The sequence below is a fragment of the Oncorhynchus nerka genome, linkage group LG6 (genome assembly GCF_034236695.1).
Source record: "Oncorhynchus nerka isolate Pitt River linkage group LG6, Oner_Uvic_2.0, whole genome shotgun sequence".
NCBI classification, from domain to species: Eukaryota; Metazoa; Chordata; class Actinopteri; order Salmoniformes; family Salmonidae; genus Oncorhynchus; species Oncorhynchus nerka.
Window position 1 is genome coordinate 18,306,425 of NC_088401.1, and position 27,173 is coordinate 18,333,597.

Below are 27,173 nucleotides of genomic sequence, written 5' to 3' on the forward strand. Positions count from 1 at the left end.
CTGGGTTTCTGTACAGTACTTTGTGACATCAGCTGATGTAAGAAGGGCTATATAAATACATTTGATTTGATTTGAGTAGGTCAAAATCTAAAAAATGATAAGCCTGGAGTTGGGATAATGTAAAGAATATGTCAAACACCCACACACCTGGAGTCATCAAGGTGGGCGATGCCCCCCGGGGCTGCTGTGGGTCGGAGTCAGAGTCAGGTCTTTTCCCTGGAAATACCTGCTGGCCCAAACAGAGACTACAGCTTAGAGAGACTTTACCACGTACACACACATGTACACTAAACACATGCACGCACACGCACACGCACACACACACTGTCATGCCCTGACCATAGAGAGCCCTTGGTTCTCTACGGTGTAGTAGGTCAGGGCATGACTAGGGGGTGTTCTAGCTCAATATTTCTATGTTGGTGTTTTATATGGTTCCCAATTAGAGGCAGCTGGTAATCGTTGCCTCTAATTGGGGGATCATATTTAGGTAGCCATTTACCCCACCTGTGTTTGTGGGATATTGTTTTACTACTTTCACGTTTCGTTATTGTTTTTTTGTTTAAAGTTTCACCGTAATAAAGATGTGGAACTTCAATCACTCTGCGCCTTGGTCCGCTCATTACGACGATCGTCACACACACACTCAGCCATGCATGCACGCATGCACGTTCACACACACACACACACACACACACACACACACACACACACACACACACACACACACACACACACACACACACACACACACACACACACACACACACACACACACACACACACACAGCTAAGAGGAATTCAAACTCACTGTGTGCTGTACCTTGCTCATCCAGGATTTGCGTTTACAGAGAGCTCTCCTCCTCTTGACTGCCTCCCAAAGCCTCCTCTGTCCTGCAACACACAGAGAATACATTACACACAGTCAGCCTCTGTCCTGCAACACACAGATAATACATTACACACAGTCAGCCTCCTCTGTCCTGCAACACACAGAGAATACATTACACACCGTCAGCCTCCTCTGTCCTGCAACACACAGAGAATACATTACACACCGTCAGCCTCCTCTGTCCTGCAACACACAGAGAATACATTACACACCGTCAGCCTCTGTCCTGCAACACACAGAGAATACATTACACACCGTCAGCCTCTGTCCTGCAACACACAGAGAATACATTACACACAGTCAGCCTCTGTCGTGCAACACACAGAGAATACATTACACACCGTCAGCCTCCTCTGTCCTGCAACACACAGAGAATACATTACACACCGTCAGCCTCCTCTGTCCTGCAACACACAGAGAATACATTACACACAGTCAGCCTCTGTCCTGCAACACACAGAGAATACATTACACACCGTCAGCCTCCTCTGTCCTGCAACACACAGAGAATACATTACACACCGTCAGCCTCCTCTGTCCTGCAACACACAGAGAATACATTACACACCATCAGCCTCCTCTGTCCTGCAACACTGAGAATACATTACACACCGTCAGCCTCCTCTGTCCTGCAACACACAGAGAATACATTACACACAGTCAGCCTCTGTCCTGCAACACACAGAGAATACATTACACACCGTCAGCCTCCTCTGTCCTGCAACACACAGAGAATACATTACACACTGTCAACCTTCTCTGTCCTGCAACACACAGAGAATACATTACACACAGTCAGCCTCCTCTGTCCTGCAACACACAGAGAATACATTACACACCGTCAGCCTCCTCTGTCCTGCAACACACAGAGAATACATTACACACCGTCAGCCTCTGTCCTGCAACACACAGAGAATACATTACACACCGTCAGCCTCCTCTGTCCTGCAACACACAGAGAATACATTACACACCGTCAGCCTCCTCTGTCCTGCAACACACAGAGAATACATTACACACAGTCAGCCTCTGTCCTGCAACACACAGAGAATACATTACACACAGTCAGCCTCTGTCCTGCAACACACAGAGAATACATTACACACCGTCAGCCTCCTCTGTCCTGCAACACACAGAGAATACATTACACACCGTCAGCCTCCTCTGTCCTGCAACACACAGAGAATACATTACACACCATCAGCCTCCTCTGTCCTGCAACACTGAGAATACATTACACACTGTCAGCCTCCTCTGTCCTGCAACACACAGAGAATACATTACACACAGTCAGCCTCTGTCCTGCAACACACAGAGAATACATTACACACCGTCAGCCTCCTCTGTCCTGCAACACACAGAGAATACATTACACACTGTCAACCTTCTCTGTCCTGCAACACACAGAGAATACATTACACACCGTCAGCCTCCTATGTCCTGCTACACATAGAATACATTACACACCGTCAGCCTCCTCTGTCCTGCAACACTGAGAATACATTACACACCGTCAGCCTCCTCTGTCCTGCAACACACAGAGAATACATTACACACTGTCAACCTTCTCTGTCCTGCAACACACATAGAATACATTACACACCGTCAGCCTCCTCTGTCCTGCAACACAGAGAATACATTACACACCATCAGCCTCCTCTGTCCTGCAACACACAGAGAATACATTACACACCGTCAGCCTCCTCTGTCCTGCAACACACAGAGAATACATTACACACCGTCAGCCTCCTCTGTCCTGCAACACAGAGAATACATTACACACCATCAGCCTCCTCTGTCCTGCAACACACAGAGAATACATTACACACCGTCAGCCCCCTATCCTGCAACACAGAGAATACATTACACACCGTCAGCCTCCTCTGTCCTGCAACACACAGAGAATACATTACACACCGTCAGCCCCCTATCCTGCAACACAGAGAATACATTACACACCGTCAGCCTCCTCTGTCCTGCAACACACAGAGAATACATTACACACCGTCAGCCTCCTCTGTCCTGCAACACACAGAGAATACATTACACACCGTCAGCCTCCTCTGTCCTGCAACACACAGAGAATAAATTACACACCGTCAGCCTCCTCTGTCCTGCAACATACAGAGAATACATTACACACCGTCACCCTCCTCTGTCCTGCAACACACAGAGAATACATTACACACTGTCAACCTCTGTCCTGCAACACACAGAGAATACATTACACACCGTCAGCCTCCTCTGTCCTGCAACATACAGAGAATACATTACACACTGTCAGCCTCCTCTGTCCTGCAACACACAGAGAATACATTACACACTGTCAACCTTCTCTGTCCTGCAAAACACAGAGAATACATTACACACCGTCAGCCTCCTCTGTCCTGCAACACACAGAGAATACATTACACACCGTCAGCCTCCTATGTCCTGCTACACATAGAATACATTACACACCGTCAGCCTCCTCTGTCCTGCAACACACAGAGAATACATTACACACCGTCAGCCTCCTCTGTCCTGCAACACACAGAGAATACATTACACACAGTCAGCCTCCTCTGTCCTGCAACACTGAGAATACATTACACACCGTCAGCCTCCTCTGTCCTGCAACACACAGAGAATACATTACACACTGTCAACCTCTGTCCTGCAACACACAGAGAATACATTACACACTGTCAACCTTCTCTGTCCTGCAACACACATAGAATACATTACACACCGTCAGCCTCCTCTGTCCTGCAACACACAGAGAATACATTACACACAGTCAACCTTCTCTGTCCTGCAACACACATAGAATACATTACACACCGTCAGCCTCCTCTGTCCTGCAACACACAGAGAATACATTACACACAGTCAGCCTCCTCTGTCCTGCAACACACAGAGAATACATTACACACCGTCAGCCTCCTCTGTCCTGCAACACACAGAGAATACATTACACACTGTCAACCTTCTCTGTCCTGCAACACACATAGAATACATTACACACCGTCAGCCTCCTCTGTCCTGCAACAAACAGAGAATACATTACACACCGTCAGCCCCCTATCCTGCAACACAGAGAATACATTACACACCGTCAGCCTCCTCTGTCCTGCAACACACAGAGAGTACATTACACACTGTCAACCTCCTCTGTCCTGCAACACACAGAGAATACATTACACACCGTCAGCCTCCTCTGTCCTGCAACATACAGAGAATACATTACACACTGTCAGCCTCCTCTGTCCTGCAACACACAGGGAATACATTACACACAGTCAGCCTCCTCTGTCCTGCAACATAGAGAATACATTACACACCGTCAGCCTCCTCTGTCCTGCAACACACAGAGAATACATTACACACCGTCAGCCTCCTCTGTCCTGCAACACACAGAGAATACATTACATACTGTCAGCCTCCCTCTGACACACTGCCACCCCATCGTCTATATATGTGACATCTTGGATCGCTACAGGACAAAGAAATAGGAAAATAGATTGAGGAGAGACACGACTGTGTGACTGTGTTATGACTACCTTGTGACTGTGATATGACTACCTTGTGACTGTGATATGACTACGTTGTGGCTGTGTAATGACTACGTTGTGACTGTGATATGACTACGTTGTGGCTGTGTTATGACTACGTTGTGACTGTGATATGACTACCTTGTGACTGTGATATGACTACGTTGTGACTGTGACATGACCACGTTGTGACTGTGACATGACCACGTTGTGACTGTGATATGACCACGTTGTGACTGTGTTATGACTACCTTGTGACTGTGATATGACTACCTTGTGACTGTGACATGACCACGTTGTGACTGTGACATGACCACGTTGTGACTGTGATATGACTACCTTGTGACTGTGATATGACTACCTTGTGACTGTGACATGACCACGTTGTGACTGTGACATGACCACATTGTGACTGTGACATGACCACGTTGTGACTGTGACATGACCACATTGTGACTGTGATATGGCTACATTGTGACTGTGATATGACTACCTTGTGACTGTGACATGACCACGTTGTGACTGTGACATGACCACGTTGTGACTGTGATATGGCTACATTGTGACTGTGATATGACCACGTTGTGACTGTGATATGACCACATTGTGACTGTGACATGACCACGTTGTGACTGTGATATGGCTACATTGTGACTGTGATATGGCCACGTTGTGACTGTGATATGACCACATTGTGACTGTGATATGGCTACATTGTGACTGTGATATGACCACATTGTGACTGTGATATGACCACATTGTGACTGTGACATGACCACGTTGTGACTGTGATATGACTACATTGTGGCTGTGTTATGACCACGTTGTGACTGTGATATGGCTACATTGTGACTGTGACATGACCACGTTGTGACTGTGATATTTACATTTACATTTAAGTCATTTAGCAGACGCTCTTATCCAGAGCGATATGACTACATTGTGACTGTGATATGACCACATTGTGACTGTGATATGGCTACATTGTGACTGTGACATGACCACATTGTGACTGTGATATGGCTACATTGTGACTGTGATATGACCACATTGTGACTGTGACATGACCACGTTGTGACTGCGATTGGGACCATTTCTAGAGGAATAGACATGGTAAATCCACTACTATAGCTTTCCTTGATCTTTTTTACACTTTAAAATAGGATATGACTTCACACACCTGGCCTCCCCATGCCGATCTTCTCCAGGTCTTCATTCTTGACGTAGTCAAAGTGTGACAGGCGCGTCACGTTCAGCTCGTCACGGACACGCAGGAAGTACTGCTGCAGCTGAACGTCTGTTAACAGATCTATCAACCACTCTGTCCCCTCCTCCGTCATCTACACACACACACAGTCAACATACCAACAACAACATCAACCAGTGTCTGACACTGTACATAAGACTTTACCATGTTTTCTCCCACTCTCTCCTTCCTTTCTTCCTTCTCCTCCTCTTCTATCTCGTAGGACAGATGCTGGTACATATAGTTCTCTGCCATGGCTGCTGCTCCCCCACACTCGTCCTCCAATCTCCCCTCACCCGCCGTCCCTCTTTCAATACTCTATGGTTTTGTCCTGGTTTCAGCCGTGTGTGTTGAAGCAGTGGTACATCTCAGTTCCTCTCTGTGTCACTCTGCTGCGAGTCTGCCCAGTGTTGAGCTCCCCTCAACCTCACGACCTTCTGCCTAATCAATACACACACACACACACACACACACACACACACCAGGAGACATCTGACACCACTCTCTCCTGTCTCTATCAGCCAAGCTAAGCCTTCTATAAACTGTCCATTTCTCTATCCATCTGTGCTGACTCACCACTACACACAGCACAGGACACTTCCACACCTCCCTGACCTCTCTATCCCTTTCTCCCTATGACTCTCAACATTCTCCGTCTACTGTTGAATAATACAACATCCCCGGAGAGAGAAGAGAGAGCTAGAAACAGTGCTTTCTATGTGACTCTGTTTAATTGAGGGCACTCTGGGTCTGAATATGGAAATTTAAATATAGCCTGTATTACCCCCGAATCAGCCTCTCTCTCTGCATTATACAACAACACTGCAGTGCAGACTACTGTTGCTATAGGGAGAAAACACTACATAACGAGCCTACGCTAAACCTCCTCCTTTCTCTCCTAGTAAACAGTAGCTCTTGTTGAGCTAGGCTAAATAAGCTAAGAGATATGCGCATTGAATCCGTTTTTTAAACTAATCTACTGAAATGTTAAATGGGACATGTCGCATCACTGATCCATACACTGACTAGCCTATTAACGGTAACCTCATCAGAGACAGAGACCCAAATCAAGATAACAGTATAGTTCATGCAGACGCTCATCGAGAGATGTAAAAAAAGAGAGATGGGGAGAGAAAGATAGACTCTCTATTTTCTCCACCTCGCCAAAACTCGCCTTAATCAATTGTTGTTTTCAGAACCCTTCATTTTTTCTTGGTAAAATAAGCAGTCGGATGTTTTCTGTCTGTTCCTTGTCCTCTCCTGTAATTCCTGGTCGCGTGTTGCTGGGATTACTGGCGTGGCGTCACCGCGTTTTGCGCACATTGAGATACAGTACGTTCCAGGCCGCCAACATTGCATTGAAACATTGCATTGAAACATTTGCATTAAAACTTTGCATGATCTATTGGGTAAGGATAGGCTATCGGTGATTTTTGGTAGTTAGCGTCCAACGACGATTTGGTATTTGATTAGGATCCCCATTAGCTGTTGCAAAAGCAGCAGCTCCTCTTCCTGGGGTCCAACACAAAACATGAAACATAATACAGAACATCATTAGACAAGAACAGCTCAAGGACAGAACTACATACATAAAAAAGGCTATGAAAAGACCCCTGGTGGCATGTCTGGTGGGATAAGTGTGTGTGTCAGAGCTGTGTGTAAATTGACTATGCAAACAATTTGCGATTTTAAACACATTGTTTCTTATAAAAAGAATTGATGCAGTCAGTCTCTCCTCAACTCTTAGACAAGAGAGACTGGCCTGCATAGTATTTATATCAGCCCATCAATGAACAATAACCACACAGACACACAGTTTATGTATTGGTGCGTTAAACCAAAGGGTTTATTGAAGCACAGCAGAAAAACAGAACTCATCAACGGTACAGAAACGGCTAAACACACATACACGGTCCTCTACAGCATGGTAACACACCAAGTGAGTGGTAGAAAAGTCAGGTGAACATGTATGGGTTCAGCCTAGCACTGACAAGTCTGTAACAGAAATGTCAGAACAGTTCCACTAGTTAGCTGATTGACGGAGTGCGATCAATAATCAAAAGAGAACAATCACTATTTAGCGGACGGCTAAATAGTGATAGTGTCTGATAATAAATGCCTGGGAAAATATTTAGGAAGATAATCCTATTGACCTGAATGGGAACATTTGTTGTAGAGATTGCATTTGAGGGAAAACACAGTAACATGCCATAGGACGTATCCATTACAACTCATTCAGAGAGGAACAATAGAAGAGTGTTAGATCACACAGATCAAATATACTAACCCAACACAAAGAGAGAGAGAAAAATGACTGAGAAACACTGTTTCCTGATAAATGACTTCACCCTTTAGTGAAATATGAGTCACTGCCCCCGATACCACAGATATATAACTCTGGGAAACACTGTACCCAATAAATTACTTCACCCTTCAGTGAAATATGAGTCACTGCCCCCGATACCACAGATATATAACTCTGGGAAACACTGTACCCAATAAATTACTTCACCCTTCAGTGAAATATGAGTCACTGCCCCCGATACCACAGATATATAACTCTGGGAAACACTGTACCCAATAAATTACTTCACCCTTCAGTGAAATATGAATCACTGCCCCCGATACCACAGATATATAACTCTGAGAAACACTGTACCCAATAAATTACTTCACCCTTCAGTGAAATATGGGAGCCACTGTCCCCGATAGATAACCACACACACTGGTAGGCAAAAACTACCACCAACACTTATCATTATGGAAGACACTGCTCCCGATAATAGTTCAAATCAGAAATATAAACTGCTCCAAAATAACACTGGTTAACAGAAATAACTCTTTCGCTGCCTGAATAATATTATTTTTATACGTTCAGCTCAGTGGCGAGATTTAGCATGTTTGTTTTGGTGAGTCCATGCTGCATCAGAAATTACACCATATTACCTATATAGTTAACTTCTTCTGACCAGAGCCATTTAAGGCTATATATAAAATTGTAATTACAGACGTGACTCAAATAGCTACCTCCCCGACATGTCTAAAACATGCTTAGAATTTGTAAATTCACCATGGACTCCGAATTTAAGTGCATGCATTTCATCAAATCAAAATGTGACGAAGTCATGACATCCGCTGCCGTCGGTTACCATGTTTCTGTGGTGATACCCAGATGCTGGGGTTTCTGTTTCCATAGTAATGTGTGGGAGCAGTCGGTGATGTATTTCTGTTAACAGAGTCATGTATACAGCGGAAGTCTGACCATCTGTAGCTGGACAGTCTTTCATCCGGGTCAAACCGATAGTGTCGGTCTCAATTCTCTTCCCCCATTAGATTCTGTTCTCACTTCAACTGCAAGGCAAACTGAAAGGCAATATTTACACCACATGTCATGGGACCTTGGATGGTCACAGTCTGTATACGTGACTCTGTTGCTTCAGCAGATGCTGCCGTAGTAAGAGACAGTATAACTGCCATAAGTATGGAAGACATTCCTCCCGATAACTTTATCAAATGAACTGATAACTTTATCAAAAACCAAATGAACAAACACAAAGCCGTCAAGTCTGGAAGGCACAGCTCCTGATAACTTTATCAAAAACCAAATGAACAAACACATAGCCGTCAAGTCTGGAAGGCACAGCTCTTGATAACTTTATCAAAAACCAAATGAACAAACACAAAGCCGTCAAGTCTGGAAGGCACAGCTCTTGATAACTTTATCAAAAACCAAATGAACAAACACAAAGCCGTCAAGTCTGGAAGGCACAGCTCTTGATAACTTTATCAAAAACCAAATGAACAAACACAAAGCCGTCAAGTCTGGAAGGCACAGCTCCTGATAACTTTATCAAAAACCAAATGAACAAACACATAGCCGTCAAGTCTGGAAGGCACAGCTCTTGATAACTTTATCAAAAACCAAATGAATGACATTTAAACATGTATAGTGAGCACTGGCACTGAAAAATAAATCAACTCTTAACCTAAACTAACAACATGAAACTGCCATAAGTCTGAAGGCACTGCTTCCAAAAATGTTATAAAAATAAACAAGAACTTTATCATCATTAAAACAGAGAACATTTATATTGGACTGATAGATATATAACGTATAAATAGGCTCCTCTGTGTCGAGGGATTAGAGGTCGATCAATCTCAACATTCTTCAGGAAGTCCAGTAACTGAAAGTGGAAGGAATGACAGTAGTTCCTGGTCTCTTATTACATCGTCACCCCCGACCAATCCGTCTTCATCTCATCCTGGATTTGACAGTGAACCAGGACGGACGGACGGACAGACGCACAATGTTACATCTGGTTGTCACTGTCCCAGACGTCTCCAGAGAGAGCATTGGCACAGCCCTGTAGCGTCCAGGTGGCCAGGGCCAGCTGGGTCCGCAGCACCTCTCTGTCCTCACCCTCCAACAGGGCTGCCAGGGTGTGGGAACCACGGCCAAACAGCAGGTGGCGGAATGGAACCTCTTTGGGGGAGACATATGGAGAAAGGAGGTTGTGTTCCACCTAGGGGGAGAGAGAGGAGAATCCAAGTGTTAGTTTATGAATCAAGACAGAACCACTACTGATTGACTTGTGTTCACTATAAAACTGGAGCCTTATGGCATTGATCAGTTAGATTACAAGGGTGTGTGTGTGTGTGTGTGTGTGCGGCTCACTCTCATGATGCGGTCGTTGATGTTGTGGCAAGCCAGTGTGTCAGTGAGGTCGGTGTTGAGTAGGTCAGTGTTGAGGTCAGTAGCAGCTCTACTGTAGGATCCTAAGGCCATGATGAGCCAACGGGCTGACAGACTCTCAGCAGAACCACCCTGTAACAACACAATAACATTAGAACTATACCTAACAACAACAAACAAACAAAAACAATCATGTCATATAAACAAACCCGGGTGACTTGTTTGAGGCGCTGGTTGATCTTGACCACAGATTGGCTGAGAACCGTCCTGTAGCGTTGCACATCTAGACGTAGCACGTGGTCGTGGACCAATCGTAACGCCAGCTGACCTGCGACCAATCCCGCCCCAGTGGCTAGGGAATTAAGACGATGGGCGGTGGCGTAACCAAGGTGATCCTTGTTGTCAAGAGAGGTGCCGTAGTACGGGTAGGCCTCAGACTGCAACACGCGCGCATGCACACACACACACACACACACACACGGGAGACAAAGACAGACAACTCTATTACAGACAGTTATCGAAATCAAACTATCTGTAAACAAAACATCGAAACCTGAGAGTGTGTGTGTGTTAGTGTTTGTTAAGGTGTGTGTGTGTTAGTGTTTGTTAAGGTGTGTGTGTGTTAGTGTTTGTTAAGGTGTGTGTGTGTTAGTGTTTGTTAAGGTGTGTGTGTGTTAGTGTTTGTTAAGGTGTGTGTGTGTTAGTGTTTGTTAAGGTGTGTGTGTGTTAGTGTTTGTTAGTGTTTGTTAAAGTGTGTGTTAGTGTTTGTTAGTGTTTGTTAAAGTGTGTGTGTGTTAGTGTTTGTTAAAGTGTGTGTGTGTTAGTGTTTGTTAAGGTGTGTGTGTGTTAGTGTTTGTTAAGGTGTGTGTGTGTTAGTGTTTGTTAAGGTGTGTGTGTGTTAGTGTTTGTTAAGGTGTGTGTGTGTTAGTGTTTGTTAAGGTGTGTGTGTGTTAGTGTTTGTTAAGGTGTGTGTGTGTTAGTGTTTGTTAAGGTGTGTGTGTGTTAGTGTTTGTTAAGGTGTGTGTGTGTTAGTGTTTGTTAAGGTGTGTGTGTGTGTTAGTGTTTGTTAAGGTGTGTGTGTGTTAGTGTTTGTTAAAGTGTGTGTGTGTTAGTGTTTGTTAAGGTGTGTGTGTGTTAGTGTTTGTTAAGGTGTGTGTGTGTTAAGGTGTGTGTGTGTTAGTGTTTGTTAGTGTTTGTTAAAGTGTGTGTGTGTTAGTGTTTGTTAAAGTGTGTGTGTGTGTTAGTGTTTGTTAAAGTGTGTGTGTGTGTTAGTGTTTGTTAAGGTGTGTGTGTGTGTTAGTGTGTGTGTGTTAGTGTTTGTTAGTGTTTGTTAAGGTGTGTGTGTGTTAGTGTTTGTTAAGGTGTGTGTGTGTTAGTGTTTGTTAAGGTGTGTGTGTGTTAGTGTTTGTTAAAGTGTGTGTGTGTTAGTGTTTGTTAAGGTGTGTGTTAGTTATTGTGTGTGTGTCTCACCCCCTGAGAGACAAAGCGGAAGGAGAGAGAGGGGATTCCAGAGAAGGCCAAGAAGGGATATGCAGAGTCTTCCATCTTCATGGGCTCAAACCTAATCACACACACACACACACACCTTTATGCCTATTGTACACACATATCTTTGGAGTGATCTATCATTGGAGTGATATGTGAGGTGTACTCACACTGCCTTCTCAAAGTTGACTCCAGACACCTTATCATACAGAGACTTCCCAGACTCTCCAAAACCAATGGGATTCTTCACCTCCTTCGTGGTGCTTTCCAGAAGGCTGTAGAGTAGGGGACTGGCAGACACTTTGAATTCACCATGGCCTGAAGATCACACATTATTAGATTAGAAGGATACTTTGTATGAAGTATTTTTGTGGTTGTGTGTACTCACCAGTGACCACTCCATCCAGACTGATGTAGGTGAAAGCTCTTCTGTCCAGAGAGGAGAAGAAACCCTGGAGAGGAACACACGACATTACATACCCCACCCTGCTAGTGTAGAGGCTGGTCCAATCAGCGCCTTCCAGCAACATATTATTATCGCCTAATAACATTAGCTAGAACACTGACATATCCTGAATACTTTCCACCCAGTGTGTGTGTTGAACTATAAGGGGTGTGTGTGTGTGTGTGTGTGTGTGTTGAACTGTAAGGGGTGTGTGTGTAGTTCACCTCCAGCCACTCTGTAGATCCAACACCGCCGTATTCTCCTGCACTCCAACTGGCAAACACCAGACTCCTCCTGGGACGGAAACCATCTACACACACAGATGTCAGAATGTGTGTGTGTGTTTATGCATTGATGTGTGTGTGTGTGTTTATAAATTGATTGATGTGTGTGTGTGTGTTAATGTATTGATGTGTGTGTGTGTGTGTTAATGTATTGATGTGTGTGTGTGTGTGTGTTAATGTATTGATGTGTGTGTGTGTGTGTGTTAATGTATTGATGTGTGTGTGTTAATGTATTGATGTGTGTGTGTTAATGTATTGATGTGTGTGTGTTAATGTATTGATGTGTGTGTGTGTGTGTTAATGTATTGATGTGTGTGTGTTAATGTATTGATGTGTGTGTGTTAATGTATTGATGTGTGTGTGTTAATGTATTGATGTTACCTGTGTGCACCATCTCAGACACAGCTCTAGCCAGCTCCAGTAGCAGTGTGGTCCCGACAGTGGCTTTAGCGTAGCCTGGACCCCACGCATCCCTCTGAGCCCCCAATAACACGTACCGATCTACACACAAACAGTCAAATTAACACAAAACCCACTCACAAACACAAACACTGTGCATAGAGATTATACATTACTGTTCAAATGTACAGAGTTCAAAGATAATGTTTTGGAGTGTTCTGTGTGGCTTGGTTGGAAAAAGTTTGGTGTTAGCAATGTCAGGGTTCTAGGCTTGAATCCTGCTGGAGTCACATACACTACAATGGATGCACTCACACAGACAGACACATACCTGGCTCAGTGAAGCCCTTGATGACTCCAAAGACGTTGTGGATCTCTGTGTCCTGCAGCACGTTGTTCACCTCCACAGTAACATCTTCACTACTAGCCCCTCCCAGGGTGTACTTCACATTGTCCAGTGAGCCTTTAAAACTGAGAGGGGACTCAAGCCCACCTATACGCCTGGGGATAGATCGACAGTTACGTGTGTGTGTGTGTGTGTGTGTGTGTGTGTGTGTGAGAGTTTGTGTGTGTGTGGTCTTACGTTAGTATCTTGGCAGCACTAGCAGCAGTAATGCTTTGGGCCAATACAGTAGGCAGACCAGAAGACTGGGTGGGAGGGAACTGGGTGTGGTTGAAGGAGGGGAAGCCTGGCGTGAAGGGGTCCCCTGAACCTAGATGGACCTACAGGAGAACATCACAGAACGCCAGACAGAATGTGAACATAGAACGTTAAATGGTTGTAGTTGCAGAAGCATCTCTGAATCAGGCTCGGTAAGATTCACCTTGTAGTGGTGTGAGTACTCACATGTCCGTACAGTTCAGTAGTTGGTTGGAACTTGTAGTCTTTAGGGTCGAGGTAAATCAACACAGCAGATACTCCCAATGCTGCTACATTAGCCACCTGAAACACAGACACGCAGAAGTACACTGAAAACCACCTTTTCTCACACACACACACACACACACACACACCTACCTTACCTGCTGTGCCAGGCTGATCTGTCCTGTAGCTCTCAGTAGAATCACAGTGCCATTCAGCTCAACCTTCAGAGTCTGTAGCAGCATCAAGTCCTCTTGACTCCCATAGTTACCATACACCGCCTTGCCCTGCAGACACACAAAACAGATCCCCCTTGTGAGATTCAGGCAACAACTGTGATTGCAAACATCCAATGTGGCAGAAAATATGTTACAAACATGCCACTTTCCAAGCCTTTAACCTTAACAGATTATTTTGGCTCAGATTTCACACTATGAAATATTGGCCCAAAATATCAAAAGAGATGATCAGTCAATATAATTCAATGTGGACATCTGATTGGCTGACCTGAGCTTTTCCTGTGGCACTATAGGCCAGATAGCCCTTAAGCTGGCCCACCTCCTCTTGGCCAATCATAACACGGTTTGGCTTCTGACTGTGGGTAAAGGGATTGGGGAGGAGAATGTTACAAGCTAAGTGGAATTATGAGACAGAGTGTGTGTGTGTGTGTGTGTGTGTGTGTGTGTGTACGTACCTGTTGGCTGTCTGTAGTTGGACATAGTGTACGTCAGTCCAGGGCTCCATCTCCAGACTCTTAAAGCTGTCAAACACATGATATTCCAGGATGCCATCTGCACTGCTCCCTGCCACGTGATCTGGCTGTTCAACATCACTGCAGAGAGAGAGGGTGGACTGTATTTCACACTACTTTGGATTATAATTGGATTTTAAAGCTTGCATGAATGTCATGCTTAATATAATGTGTGTCATCATCACAAATCAACTGAATTATACTTAAAAAACACATAGGCTGTAACAAAAACTAGCCAATGTCAATGAGCATTAGCATTCTAGCTAACAAATGCTTCATCCAAATTAGTTATTTTGCAAAGCTCACAACCAAATAACTTAGCAAAAGTTCAAGCAATAATCAAAACATAATTGTAAGCGCATTAGAACCCCCAAAATATATTTTGTTTAGAAGTATTAAAAAGTCAATGAACAGCATTCTCACATAGGTGTTCCTTTTGTCCAGGTGGGAAAGGGCAATAGAGATTGCATCATCTTGGATCTGTTTGGGCGGTATGCAAATTGGAGTGGGTCTAGGGTTTCTGGGATAATGGTGTTGATTTGAGCTATTACCAGCCTTTCAAAGCACTTCATGGCTACGGACGTGAGCGCTACGGGTCGGTAGTCATTTAGGCAGGTTGCCTTTGTGTTCTTGGGCACAGGGACTATGGTGGTCTGCTTGAAACATGTTGGTATTAGACTCAATCAGGGACATGTTGAAAATGTCAGTGAAGACACCTGCCAGTTGGTCAGCACATGCCCGGAGCACACGTCCTGGTAATCTGTCTGGCCCTGCAGCCTTGTGAATGTTGACCTGTTTAAAGGTCTTACGTCAGCTACGGAGAGCGTGATCACACAGTTGTCCGGAACAGCTGATGCTCTCATGCATGCCCCAGTGTTGCTTGCCTCGAAGCGAGCATAGAAGTGATTTAGCTCGTCTGGTAGGCTTGTGTCAATGGACAGCTTGCGGCTGTGCTTCCCTTTGTAGTCTGTAATAGTTTGCAAGCCCTGGCACATAAGACAAGCGTCGGAGCTGGTGTAGTACGATTCAATCTTAGCCCCGTATTGACACTTTGTCTGTTTGATGGTTCGTCGCAGAGCTTAGCAGGATTTCTTAGAAGCTTTCGGGTTAGAGTCCCACACCTTGAAAGCGGCATCTCTACCCTTTAGCTCAGTGCGAATGTTGCCTGTAATCCATGGCATCTGGTTGGGGTATGTACATACAGTCACTGTGGGGACTATGTCCCCGATGCACTTATTGATAAAGCCAGTGACTGCGGCATTCATTTGGGAGTTTTGGATAGGATTACCGTGACCAACAGTCACAGTGAATTTGAATGCGGTCATGACTGGTGAATGCCGGTGTGGCGGTAATACGGTCAAAAACCCTGTGTGTGTGTGTGTACCTCAGTCTGCTGTTGAAGGCGTCAGGAGTCAGTCTTTGTGCCAGCAAGCTGGTGATGTCATTCCAGGATAGAGAGGATTCTACTACAGCCTCCTCAGCTACGCCCACTTCCTGCTCAGAATCACAAGTGATTGGCTCCTTGTGGGGAGAGTGGTGGCTCACATAGCCAATCAGATAACCTAAAACAGAGAAAGTGAAGAGAGTAAGACAAGAGAGAGTGGATTAATTCATTTTGCATTGCCTGGTGCCCCAGGTGGCTGGAGATTTCACTTTAGGACCAATGGAAGGGTCTAAAATGTGTAAACTGCACCAGGCGATGCAAGACGACCTTGCCCAGGGAGAGAGGGTGAGTGTGACAAAGAAATTAAAAAAGAGCATGAGGAAGAGTATGTACCGATGATGAAGATGAAGAGGGTTCCAAGAGCCAGATAACACACTTTGCGGTTGTTTTGCTGTGGGCGGGGCCTGTATGAGGGCGAGCCTCCTGGTTGGCCCACCTGCTCAGAGGGGGCGTGGTCATCTACTTCATCATCAGACAGTCTCACCTCCACGTGGCTCCCTTCGTCTCCCTCTTCGTCCGACTGCAGAGTGAAGTGGCTGTACCGCTCACTGTTAAACTACACACACACACACACACACACACACACTGAACAAAAATATAAACAAAACTTGTAAGAATTTCATAAGGAAATTGTTGACTGATTTCCTTATGAAGTCAATTGAAATGAATTCATTAGGCCCTAATCTATGGATTTCACATGACTGGGAATACAGATATGCATCTGTTGGTAACAGATACCTTAAAAAAAAAGAAAAGAGGGGCGTGGATCAGAAAACCAGTCAGTATCTGGTGTGACCACCTTTTGCCTCATGCAGCACGACATCTCCTTCACATACAGTTGATCAGGCTTCCAGTTCTTCCAGTTCTCTGCTGCTAATGACTGGAACGAATTGCAAAAATCACTGAAGCTGGAGACATATCTCCCTCTCTAACTTTAAGCATCAGCTGTCAGAGCAGCTTACCGATCGCTGTACCTGTACACAGCCCATCTGTAAATAGCCCACCCTACTTCCTCATCCCCATATTGTTATTTATTGTTTTGCACCCAAGTATCTCAACTTGCATCATCATCTACACATCTATCACTCCAGTGTTAATGCTAAATTATAATTATTACCCATTACTATTTATTGCCTTTACCTCCCTACTCTTCTACATTTGCACACACTGTACATAGATTTTTCTATTGTGTTATTGACTGTGTGTTTGTTTATGTTTTATTTTTTAAATTTGGAGTAAACAGTTAACAAGTCAATAACACAGTAGAAAAAAAAAAATGTAACTTGTTTTTGTCGCACTGCTCTGCTTTATCTTAGCCAGGTCGCCGTTGTAAATGAGAACTTGTTCTCAACTGGCGTACCTGGATAAATAAAGGTGAAATAAAAGGTGAAATAAAATTAAAATAAAAAGGCTGTTGATTGTGGCCTCTGGAATGTTGTCCCACTCCTCTTCAATGGTTGTGCGAAGTCGCTGGATATTGGCGGGAACTGGAAAACGCTGTCGTACACGTCGATCCAGAGCATCCCAAACATGGCTCATTGGGTGACATGTTTGGTGAGTATGCAGGCTATGGAAAAACTGGGACATTTTCAATTTCCAAGAATTGTATACTTATCCTTGCGACATTGGGCCGTGCATTATGCTGAAACATGAGTTGATGGCAGTGGATGAACGGCAAGACAATGGGCTCAGGATCTTGTCATGGTATCTCTGTGCATTGAAATTGCCATAGAGAAAATTCAATCGTGTTGGTTGTCTGTAGTTTATGCCTGCCCATACCCCCACCATGAAGCACTCGGTTAACAAAGTTGACATCAGCAAACTGCTCGCCCACACGACGCCATGCACATGGTCTGTGGTTGTGAGGCCGTTTCGACGTACTGTCAAATTCTAAAAAACAATGTTGCAGGCGGCTTATGGTAGAGAAATTAACACCAATTCAGCTCGTGGACATTCCTGCAGTCAGCATGCCAATTGCACGCTTCCTCAAAACTTTAAACATCTGTGGCAATGTTTGTGTGACAAAACTGCACATTTTAGAGTGGCCCTCTATTGTCCCCAGCACAAGGTACACCTGTGTAATGATCATGCTGTTTAATCAGCTTCTTGATATGCCACACCTGTCAAGTGGAAGGATTATCTTGGCAAAAGAGAAATGCTCACAAATAGGGATGTAAACAAATTTGTGCACAACATTTGAGAGAAATAAGCTTTTTATGTGTATGGAACATTTCTGGGATATTTTATTGGAGGGGCTAGCGGCAGCAGGCCCAGCTTAGATAATCGACATACTTACTATTAGCCGCCTACTCCTCCTACAGCGTTTATGCTAGAAACGCCGTTCCAACTTCAGAACGGTCTGGATCGAGTTGCTTGTAAACAACGTTTTGATATCTGTTATACTTTTTATGTTATTAAATTGTATTCGTTTTTTGGCCCAAAACCGCCAGCATGGGATTTCAGGATTTAAATCCTCCCCATTGTGACATCATCACTTCCAACTGTAATTTTCTCATGCAACTTTTGACCCAAATCAGCTAATAATTCCACTTTGCAACCACTTAGACAGAAAATTAGCAGCTTACCAGCTTCGTCTACTGGCAAAATCTGGCATTTGCTGTTTTTACCACTAACACTATTACATACCACAACCGTACAACTTCAGACCATATCTAGTGACCACAACCACACAATTACATACCACAACCACACAACTTCTGACAACACATTTGAATTACTTACCATATCCATACAACCTTTTACCACCTCACAACTACTGAACCACACAACTACTGAACCACACAACTACTTAACCACACAACTACTTAACCACACAACTACTTAACCACACAACTACTTAACCACACAACTACTTAACCACACAACTACTTAACCACATAACTACTGAACCACATAACTACTGAACCACATAACTACTGAACCACATAACTACTGACCTCAACCGCACAACTTCTGACCACATCTAGTGACCACAACCCCACAATGATACTCGGCTATACTCGGCCTTGTCTCAGGATGGTAAGTTGGTGTTTGAAGATATCCCTCCAGTGGTGTGGGGGCTGTGTTTTGGCAAAGTGGGTGGGGTTATATCCTGCCTGTTTGGCCCTGTCTGGGGGTATCATCGGATGGGGCTACAGTGTCTCCCGACCCCTCCTGTCTCAGCCTCCACTATTTATGCTGCAATAGTTTGTGTCGGGGGGCTAGGGTCATTCTGTTATATCTGGAGTACTTCTCCTGTCTTATCCGGTGTCCTGTGTGAATTGAAGTATGCTCCCTCTAATTCTCTATCTCGGAGGACCTGAGCCCTAGGACCATGCCTCAGGACTACCTGGTATGATGACTCCTTGCTGTTCCCAGTTCACATGGCCATGCTGCTGCTCCAGTTTCAACTGTTCTGCTTGCGGCTATGGAACCCTGATCTGTTCACCAGATGTGCTACCTGTCCTAGACCTGCTGTTTTCAACTCTCTAGAGACAGTAGGAGCGCCAGAGATACTCTGAATGATCGGCTATGAAAAGCCAACTGACATTTACTCCTGAGGTGCTGACTAGCTGCACCCTCTACAACCACTGTGATTATTATTATTTGACCCTGCTGGTCATCCATGAACATTTGAACATATTGGCCATGTTCTGTTATAATCTCCACTTGGAACAGCCAGAAGAGGACTGGCCACCCCTCATAGCCTGGTTCCTCTCAAGGTTTCTTCCTAGGTTCCGGCCTTTCTAGGGAGTTTTTCCTAGCCACCGTGTTTCAACACCTGCATTGCTTGCTGCTTGGGGTTTTAGGCTGGGTTTCTGTACAGCACTTTGAGATATCAGCTGATGTAAGAAGGGCTTTATAAATACATTTGATTTGAATTGAATGACATACCTCATCCACATAACTTCTGACCGCAATCAAATTCTGACCAACTCAAACCCACTATTACAAACAACACAACATCTGACCACACAACTTCTGATCACACATTTAACTACTAACCATATCCAAACAACTTTTGACCACAACTACTGACAACAACCACATAACTACTAACCCACATAACTACTGACCCACATAACTACTAACCCACATAACTACTGACCTACATAACTACTGACCCACATAACTACTGACCACAACTACTGACCACAACTACTAACCCACATAACTACTAACCCACATAACTACTGACAACAACCACAGAACCACATAACTACTAACCCACATAACTACTGTGCACAACTACTGAACCACATAACTACTAGTCCACAAAAGCTGCGGCCCTTGCAGAGCAAGGAGAACAACTACTTCAAGGTCTCAGAGCGAGTGATGTCACTGATTGAAACGCTATTAGCGCGCACCCCGCTAACTAGCTAGACATTTCACATCGGTTACACCAGCCTAATCTCAGGAGTTGATAGGCTTGAAGTCATAAACAGCTCAATGCTTGAAGCACAGCGAAGAGCTGCTGACAAATGCAGTAAAGTGCTGTTTGAATGAATGCTTATGAGCCTGCTGCTGCCTACCACTGCTCAGTCAGACTGCTCTATCAAATATCAAATCATAGACTTAATTATAACATAATAACACACAGAAATACGAGCCTTAGGTCATTAATATGGTCAAATCCGGAAACTATAATTTAGAAAACAAAACGTTTATTCTTTCAGTGAAATACGGAACCGTTCCGTATTTTATCTAACGGGTGGCATCCATAAGTCTAAATATTCCTGTTACATTGCACAACCTTCAATGTTATGTCATAATTACGTAAAATTCTGGCAAATTAGTTCGCAACGAGCCAGGCTGCCCAAACTGTTGCATATGCCCTGACTCTGCGTGCAATGAACACAAGAGAAGTGACACAATTTCCCTAGTTTAGTATTGCCTGCTAACCTAGATTTCTTTTAACTAAAATATATACTTCTGTGTATTGATTTTAAGAATGGCATTGATGTTCATGGTTAGGTACATTCGTGCAACGAATTTTTTCGCAAATGTGCTTTTGTTAAATCATCCCCCGTTTGGCAAAGTTGGCTGTCTTTGTTTGGAAGAAATAGTCTTCACACAGTTCGCAAACTGCTGCATATACCCTGACTCTGTTGCACAGAACGCAAGAGAAGTGACACAATTTCCCTAGTTAAAAGAAATTCATGTTAGCAGGCAATATTAACTAAATATGCAGGTTTAAAAATATATACTTGTGTATTGATTTTAAGGAAGGCGTTGATGTTTATGGTTAGGTACAAGGTGCTTTTTTAGCGAATGCGCTTGTTAAATCACCCGTTTGGCAAAATAGGCTGATTCAATGACAAATTAACAGGCAATGCAGGACAAGCTAGATAAACTAGTAATATCATCAACCATGTGTAGTTAACTAGTGATTATGTTAAGATTGATGGTTTTTTACAAGATATGTTTAATGCTAGCTAGCTCCTTATCATGGCTCCTTGCTGCACTCGCATAACAGGTAGTCAGCCTGCCACGCAGTCTCCTCGTGGAGTGCAATGTAATCGGCCATGATCGGTGTCCAAATGTTTTATTTATTTAACTAGGCAAGTCAGTTAAGAACAAATTCTTATTTTCAATGACGGCCTAGGAACAGTGAGTTAACTGCCTGTTCAGGGGCAGAACAACAGATTTGTACCTTGTCAGCTCAGGGATTTGAACTGCAACCTTCTGGTTACTAGTCCAACGCTCTAACCACTAGGCTACTCTGCCGATTCCCGATTGTTATGAAAACTTGAAATAGGCCCCAATTAAATCGGCCATTCCGATTAAATCGGTCGACCTCTAATAACTACTGATCACTACTACCGACCACAACTACTGACCACAACTACTGAACCACATAACTACTGACCACTACTACTGAACCACATAACTACTGACCACTACTACTGAACCACATAACTACTGACCACTACTACTGAACCACATAACTACTGAACCACATAACTACTGACCACTACTACTGACCAAATCTACTGACTTTCGATGGGAATTAAAAATAACATTTTTACACGTCTTTCCCTACCACAAACGTTTAAAGAGTTTCAGCTAGCCCCACCAACTTTACTTGTAAAGTTACCATCTAGTTTCAGCTCATGAAACATGGGACCAACACTTTGCATTTATTTTTTTGTTCAGTATATAGCTAAATGTGTTCGTATAGCAGGGTGTGCATTTGTGTTCTACAGACTCATAGTACATGTAGGAAAAAAGAAAGACCCCTCACCATTTTTGAAAGTGCCAACCTTGCTTGATTGATAGTTGATGCCATGATATGATGAAGCTAGAGAGAGAGAAAGAGAGAGGAATAGAGAAAGAGGGAGGGAGAGGAGAGAAAGAAAGAGGGAGGGAGGGAGAAAAAAAGAAAGAAAGAAAGAGGGAGGGAGGGAGAAAAAAAGAAAGAAAGAAAGAGGGAGAAAGAAAGAAAGAAAGAGGGTAAGAAAGGGTGTAGAGAGCGAGAACAGGTTAGTCTAAAGTCATTTTTGAGGTTATACACATTCTGTTTCTCCCTGAAATGTACACCTCTTCACTCCCCCTCATGGACTTCATTGGATTGGCTTCCATCATGTTTCTTATACCAATTCAGTGTTTTTAACACAAAACAGAGCAGCCATTCACTGTACCAGAGTTACACCATCAGGCCCAGGAATATTTACTCTGTAAATACACAGGGTTTAAGTGACACATTCCCCTATGTGTGTTTCAAGCCCAGGTTACTTCAGGCAGGAAGTTACAATCAAAGCCACAAACCGACACAGAAATACTTCTGCTACCAACCGACACCACAAATCACTCAACACAAGAGATTATCACATACACAAAGACACACATACATTCCCTCCCTCCTATGATATCCCATCTACTCTTGCTAAGACTGAACACTAGTCTGGACCTTGGCGTTCTCTCACACTGAAGCCAAAACACACACGCTATTACAACACACAGTGAGAACCTAAATCCCAAATCACCCCCTTCCCCTCACACACCACCACCACAAGTGTCCCAAAGCGGAGGAAGCCAAAATTATCTACAGTTTAGGGGCTTAGCCCCATTGTCTGATTTCGAGGCTTGACACTTAACAGATGAAATACCTCCCAAATGAAATGTTTAACTGAACCAGAGGTGTATATATTGCATAATAACAGGGGGAATTTGTTCATTTGAATGTCATGCTTGTTAATGACTGGGTGTTTATATAAGGAGTGTGCTACTCTATTTTTATAGTTTACTCATCAGCACCTCCACATAAAATAACTTCTGGGTGTGTGCCATCTCATGTGTTTTACTCTATTATTGAAAAATGGAACATGAATTGCATCATTCAAGTCACAAGTATGTCCCAGAGTTGGTTTTATTGTTCCCCTGGCCACTCTCTGGAAGTCACCCTAGGAGTTTAGTCAGAAACACGTGACAATGGAAGGCCCTCCGAGTGAGTTGGTAAAGGCGAGGGGGTGGTCTGGGATTCACAGAGCGTCACAGCATCAAAGACCGTAGAGTAAAAAAAGATCTGGGGCAAGGTTACGAAACTCATAACCTGAACATCATGTATCTCGAAATCATCTCTGAGCCATAGCCAAACTCAGTGAAGAGAGAAAAAAACCAGCCCTCAGAACCAGTTCTACACCCCCCCCACCCCCCCATCTCCCTCCACACACACACACACAATGTGAGAATCACAAGTGGGGAATACTGGAATAGCACAGACGCTTTTAAAGAGGCTATAAAAGAAGAACACCAATACCAAACACACACCATCATGTCCAGCTTAGACAAGCTAGCTAGCTAATAACGATAGTGAGCTGTCACTCATGGCTGCATTATTTATGATATTTCATATTGGTGCTAGCAAGCTAACATCCCCTGAGATTACTTATATTATGCAACGGTGTGCAACTGCAGCCCGCAATTTGGGGCATTCCCCTCATTCACGACATATTAATGCTTGTGTCACACTTGAATGTGGGTCAATCAGGAAATAAAAGTATTATCTGAGTTTTCACCCCCGCCTACTGGAGACCTCCTTGCTAGCTAGCGGGAGTGACACACTTCCCTCGCCATTGTTATGAGAACTGCGGGACAACAGTGTCTGACAGGTGGGAGACCGTACGGCTAGCTAGCTACCGTTGTTACCCCCGCCCAATCTTCTGTGGGGTTTATCGGCAGCTGGCATCCAACCTTTTCGTGCATTATAAACTGGGGGGTTCGAGCCGTGAAAGTCGTGGTATATCAGACCATATACCACAGGTATGACAAAACATTTATTTTTACTGCTCTAATTACATTTGGTAACCCGTTTATAATAGCAATAAGGCACATCGGGGGTTTGTAATATAAGGCCAATATACCACGTCTAGGGGCTGTGTCCAGGCACTCAGTGTTGCGTCTTGCCAAGAACAGCCCTTAGCAGTGCTATATTGGCCATTTACCACACCTCCTTGGGCCTTAATTAACGCTGCCTACTGTAATGAAGCGCCCGCCTCCTGCCTGTACCAAATGACAAATGGACCAATATAAGGCTAAAGAGACCAATATAAGGCCAAAGAGAGGTTCCTGCAGATGCAGGCCACAATTGCACCATTCTCATATTATGCTGCTGCTGGTCGCCAATGACTTAACAGACGAGGAAGCCATAACTAGTTCAAAGACAAATCTGCCAGATGCCCTTAGGAAGACTTCTACACCAATTTACAGTTTAACATTGCAATACTGTTTTAGGAACTAGCTAACTAACGTTACAAGAAGCTGTTTGACGTCAAGCTATGAAGTCGTATTGACTGGCAGGCCCTGTTCACATGCTTTTATGGCCAGCCGGCTAATAATAATTACCATAATGGGTAGCTAGCAATATTTTTATTTTCGAATATCATTGACAACTTGAAAGGGACTTATAGATGTAACTTAGTTATCTACCGTTAGCTAGTAGCCGATTAATCTCAACTTGATTTATTTATTTAATTAAATCGTTGAGTTTTAAATCGGTTACTGTAGCTAGCTAACGTTACAGACAGACAGTTGTCGCTAGCTCAGCAATCTTTGCTACAGCTTATCAGTAAAACATTGCAATAAAGCCTCTAGTGTTACCTTTGGTTAGCTAGCTTTCTACTATAGCTAGTCAGTCACCTTTCTCCGCTGACAGTCAGTTCTCCGTCGCACTCACGCGCTGCTCCTGCTCTGCGTGCTTGGGGGTACTTCCGGGATCACGTGCATTACCACTCCCAATTTCTCTTTCCCAAAACACACACACCTGACAATGTGCTTTAGTATCTTTAGCTATTACAGTGACAATAGTGACTGCTGTGGAGGACACAAGAAAACAAAAATAAGCATACTATTGATAGGTCTATTCAAAATGTGCGTGCATGCGGGTGTGTTTGGTATCCCTTCCTTGCTTTTGATTTATTTAACCTTTATTTAGCTAGACAAGTCAGTTTAAGAACAAATTCCTATTTACAATGATGGCCTCATTTAAGGGTTTTTCTTTTTTATCTCCATTTTCTACATTGTAGAATAATAGTGAAGATATCAAAACTATGAAATAACACACATGTGCAACAGTATAACTTTAGACCGTCCCCTCGCCCATACCCGGGCACGAACCAGGGACCCTCTGCACACATCAACAACTGACACCCACGAAGCATCGTTACCCATCACTCCACAAAAGCCGCGGGGGGAACCACTACTTCAAGGTCCTAGAGCAAGTGACGTCACAGATTAAAACACTATTTAGCGCGAACCACCGCTAACTAAGCTAGCATTTCACATCCGTTACACATGGAATCATGTAGTAAAGAAAGAAGTGTTAAACAAATCAAAATATATTTAATATTTGAGATTCTTCAAAGTTGCCACCCTTTGTCTTGATGACAGTTTTGCACACTCTTGGCATTCTCTCAACCAGTTTCATGAGGTAGTTACCTGGAATGCATCTCAATTAACAGGTGTGCCTTGTTAAAAGTACATTTTTGGAATTTCTTTGGTGACAAAACGGATGGCACTGTGATAGACTGCATCCAATTTGTTGAGTAGAGTGTTGGAGGCTATTTTGTAAATGACATCGCCGAAGTTGAGGATCGGTAGGATGGTCTGTTTTACGAGGGTATGTTTGGCAGCATGAGTGAAGGATGATTTGTTTCAAAATAGGAAGCCGATTCTAGATTTAATTTTGGATTGAATATGCTTAATGTAAGTTGGAAGGAGAGTTTACAGTCTAACCAGACACCTGGGTGTTTGTAGTTGTCCACATATTCTAAGTCAGAACCGTCCAGAGTAGTGATGCTAGACGGGCGGGCGGGTGCGTGCAGTGATCGGTTGAAGAGCATGCATATAGTTTTACTTGCATTTAAGAGCAGTTGGAGGCCACGGAAGGAGAGTTGTATGGCATTGAAGCTGGTCTGGAGGTTAGTTAACACAGTGTCCAAAGAAGGGCCAGAGGTATACAGAATGGTGTCATCTGTGTAGAGGTGGATCAGAGAATCACCAGCAGCAAGAACGACAGCATTGATGTATACAGAGAAGGGAGTCGGGCCGAGAACCCTGTGGCACCCCAATAGAGACTGCCAGAGGACCGGACAACAGGCCCTCCTTTTTGACACACTGAACTCTATCAGAGAAGTAGTTGGTGAACCAGGAGAGGCAATCATTTGAGAAACCAAGGCTGTTGAGTCTGCCGATAAGAATGTGGTGATTGACAGAGTTGAAAGCCTTGGCCAGGTCGATGAATACGGCTGCACAGTAATGTCTCTCATCGATGGCGGTTATGATATCGTTTAGGACCTTGAGCGTGGCTGAGGTGCACCAATGACTAGCTCTGAAACCAGATTGCATTGCGGAGAAGGTACGGTGGGATTCGAAATGGTTGGTAATCTGTTTGTTCACTTGGCATTCAAAGGCCTTAGAAAGGTAGGGTAGGATATATATAGGTCTGTAGCAGTTTGGGTCTAGAGCGTCTCCCCTTTTGAAGAGGGGGATGACTGCGGCAGCTTTCCAATCTTTTAGAATCTCAGACGATACGAAAGAGAGATTTAACAGGCTAGTTAAAGTGATTGCAACAATCTCGGCAGATAATTTTAGGAAGAGAGGGTCCAGATTGTCTAGCCCGGCTGATTTTTAGGCGTACAGATT

The 27,173-nt window shown here is 44.0% G+C and overlaps 2 protein-coding genes across 3 annotated transcripts in view; both read right to left on the reverse strand.

Annotated features, from left to right (window-relative positions):
• Positions 1-5,851, reverse strand: part of LOC115131024 (activated CDC42 kinase 1-like) — a 17,022-nt gene extending 11,171 nt beyond the window's left edge. The window contains 3 exon segments of the mRNA XM_065019343.1: positions 148-226; positions 809-891; positions 5,603-5,851. Of these exon segments, the coding sequence (XP_064875415.1) occupies positions 148-226; positions 809-891; positions 5,603-5,762 (322 nt within the window). The 5' untranslated portion in view covers positions 5,763-5,851.
• A 3,377-nt stretch (positions 5,852-9,228) lies between these two features.
• On the reverse strand, positions 9,229-25,262 carry LOC115130110 (transferrin receptor protein 1-like). Of its 2 annotated transcripts, none has more exons than XM_029660888.2 (18): positions 25,170-25,262; positions 22,276-22,332; positions 16,365-16,587; positions 15,972-16,149; positions 14,531-14,668; positions 14,344-14,431; positions 13,998-14,123; positions 13,822-13,917; positions 13,558-13,697; positions 13,306-13,475; positions 12,957-13,076; positions 12,516-12,601; positions 12,235-12,298; positions 12,017-12,164; positions 11,832-11,922; positions 10,571-10,798; positions 10,344-10,493; positions 9,229-10,191 (listed from the first exon to the last, which is right to left on the reverse strand). In XM_029660888.2, the coding sequence occupies exons 2-18, from the start codon at positions 22,318-22,320 to the stop codon at positions 9,979-9,981; spliced, it is 2,304 nt and encodes a 767-aa protein (XP_029516748.1). In that variant the 5' UTR covers positions 22,321-22,332; positions 25,170-25,262; the 3' UTR covers positions 9,229-9,978. The 2 variants fall into 2 exon arrangements, with proteins under 2 accessions (XP_029516748.1, XP_029516747.1); XM_029660887.2 differs by having other exon boundaries at positions 25,131-25,246.
• Positions 25,263-27,173: the final 1,911 nt, after the last annotated feature.